Source organism: Salmo salar, unplaced genomic scaffold, assembly GCF_905237065.1.
Source record: "Salmo salar unplaced genomic scaffold, Ssal_v3.1, whole genome shotgun sequence".
Lineage (NCBI taxonomy): Eukaryota > Metazoa > Chordata > Actinopteri > Salmoniformes > Salmonidae > Salmo > Salmo salar.
The window spans coordinates 85,839-87,500 of record NW_025547587.1 but is presented as its reverse complement, the minus strand read 5'-3'; the positions used below and the strand labels follow the sequence as shown (position 1 = coordinate 87,500).

At 40.7% G+C, this 1,662-nt stretch overlaps 1 protein-coding gene across 5 annotated transcripts in view; it reads right to left on the bottom strand.

The window, feature by feature from the left end:
* Positions 1-1,432, bottom strand: part of slc10a7 (solute carrier family 10 member 7) — a 51,209-nt gene extending 49,777 nt beyond the window's left edge. For all 5 annotated transcript variants that reach the window (XR_006762956.1, XM_045711388.1, XM_045711387.1 and 2 more), the window contains exon 1: positions 1,165-1,432. Coding sequence is in view for 4 of the 5 variants with exons in the window: in XM_045711388.1 (XP_045567344.1) it covers positions 1,165-1,264 (100 nt within the window). In the remaining variant the exon portion in view is untranslated. The remainder of the gene's footprint in view (positions 1-1,164) is intronic.
* Between the last annotated feature and the right edge of the window lie 230 nt (positions 1,433-1,662).

The following is a 1,662-nucleotide window of genomic DNA, read 5'->3' as shown; positions in this document are numbered from 1 at the left end:
CAACGACCTAATGTGTTATTTTCTGAGGTAGACTGGCTCTTGAAGATAAAAAACGCCATCTAAGCGTGAATCGATTCTCAGATTTTGCGATATGGTTCTAAAAACTTAAAAAGCCTTTTACTTTCATTTCAAAATAATTTCTAATGAAAAATACACACTTTCTGTACACTTTTAAAAATATATAAGTCTCAGTGGACAGTATTTTTTCAGTGACGTTTCTGGCGGCCTCCACACAGGGGTTTGGACCATGCTAGATAGCTAATAACTGGCTAGTTAATTAGTCTTCAGTCTGTCTTCCATAGACGCGCTGTAACTTGGAGATATTAGATTATGTCTCGCTGATATGAAAAGGTCCCTACCGCAAGCGATGCCTGTTATGGTTCAGACCAAGCATCGGGGGTTTTAACACCCATACAGAAGATCCCTGTTAACATCCATACAGAAGATACCTGTTAACACCCATACAGAAGATGCCTGTTAACACCCATACAGAAGATGCCTGTTAACACCCATACAGAAGATACCTGTTAACAGCCATACAGAAGATGCCTGTTAACAGCCATACAGAAGATGCCTGTTAACAGCCATACAGAAGATGCCTGTTATGGTTCAGACCAAGCATCAGGCCTGTTAACACCCATACAGAAGATACCTGTTATGGTTCAGACCAAGCATCAGGCCTGTTAACACCCATACAGAAGATACCTGTTATGGTTCAGACCAAGCATCAGGCCTGTTAACACCCATACAGAAGATACCTGTTATGGTTCAGACCAAGCATCAGGCCTGTTAACACCCATACAGAAGATGCCTGTTAACATCTATACAGAAGATACCTGTTAACACCCATACAGAAGATACCTGTTATGGTTCAGACCAAGCATCAGGCCTGTTAACATCCATACAGAAGATACCTGTTAACATCCATACAGAAGATTTAATGACATGAAATGTGAGTGATGACCATGGGAACTGTCAGCTCACCTTCTGGAGTGAGTCTAACAGCTCAACAGATATCACCGTCCAACTTGCAAAACACAACTGCTCATGTAAACTACCTATCGTTCTTGTCCCGAACCATTATGGCAAATCATAAGATCTTACTTATGTTTTGAATAAACATGAATATTGAAGAATATCAGATCAGTGTTAACATGAACTCACCTCCTTTCAATCCAAATGAAGGCTGTAGTTTCGCCGATACTATTACTGCCACTATGCCGATAATAAACCATTCTTTCCGTATTCTAGCCAACAGGCCCATGTTACCAGCTTCTACACGGCTCTCCGGGCCGAACCGAACTTCCCTGGCCCGTCCGGACGAGAACCCTAAATAGCGACAGAAACTTTGTCAGGTTGTAGTTTTGATGAAGGATATGAAACACACGATTTCATATCCGCACGAAATTTCTGATAGCGGTACTGACGATGACGTCACTTCCCTATTGGAAATGAAGGGGGGGGGGGGGGATTCTTCAGAATAAAAGCCTGTATTTCCAAAAAAAACATTGCAAAGGGTGGATTCAACTCATTCAAATGATTTTTTCCCCCCCCATTTTTAATCAATATCGATATTTTTATTTATTTATTGTGCTTATAAGCAAATGCAAGAAGGAATTTCTGGGTTTTAAGACCACTATTGAAAAATACAATGTTCAGACT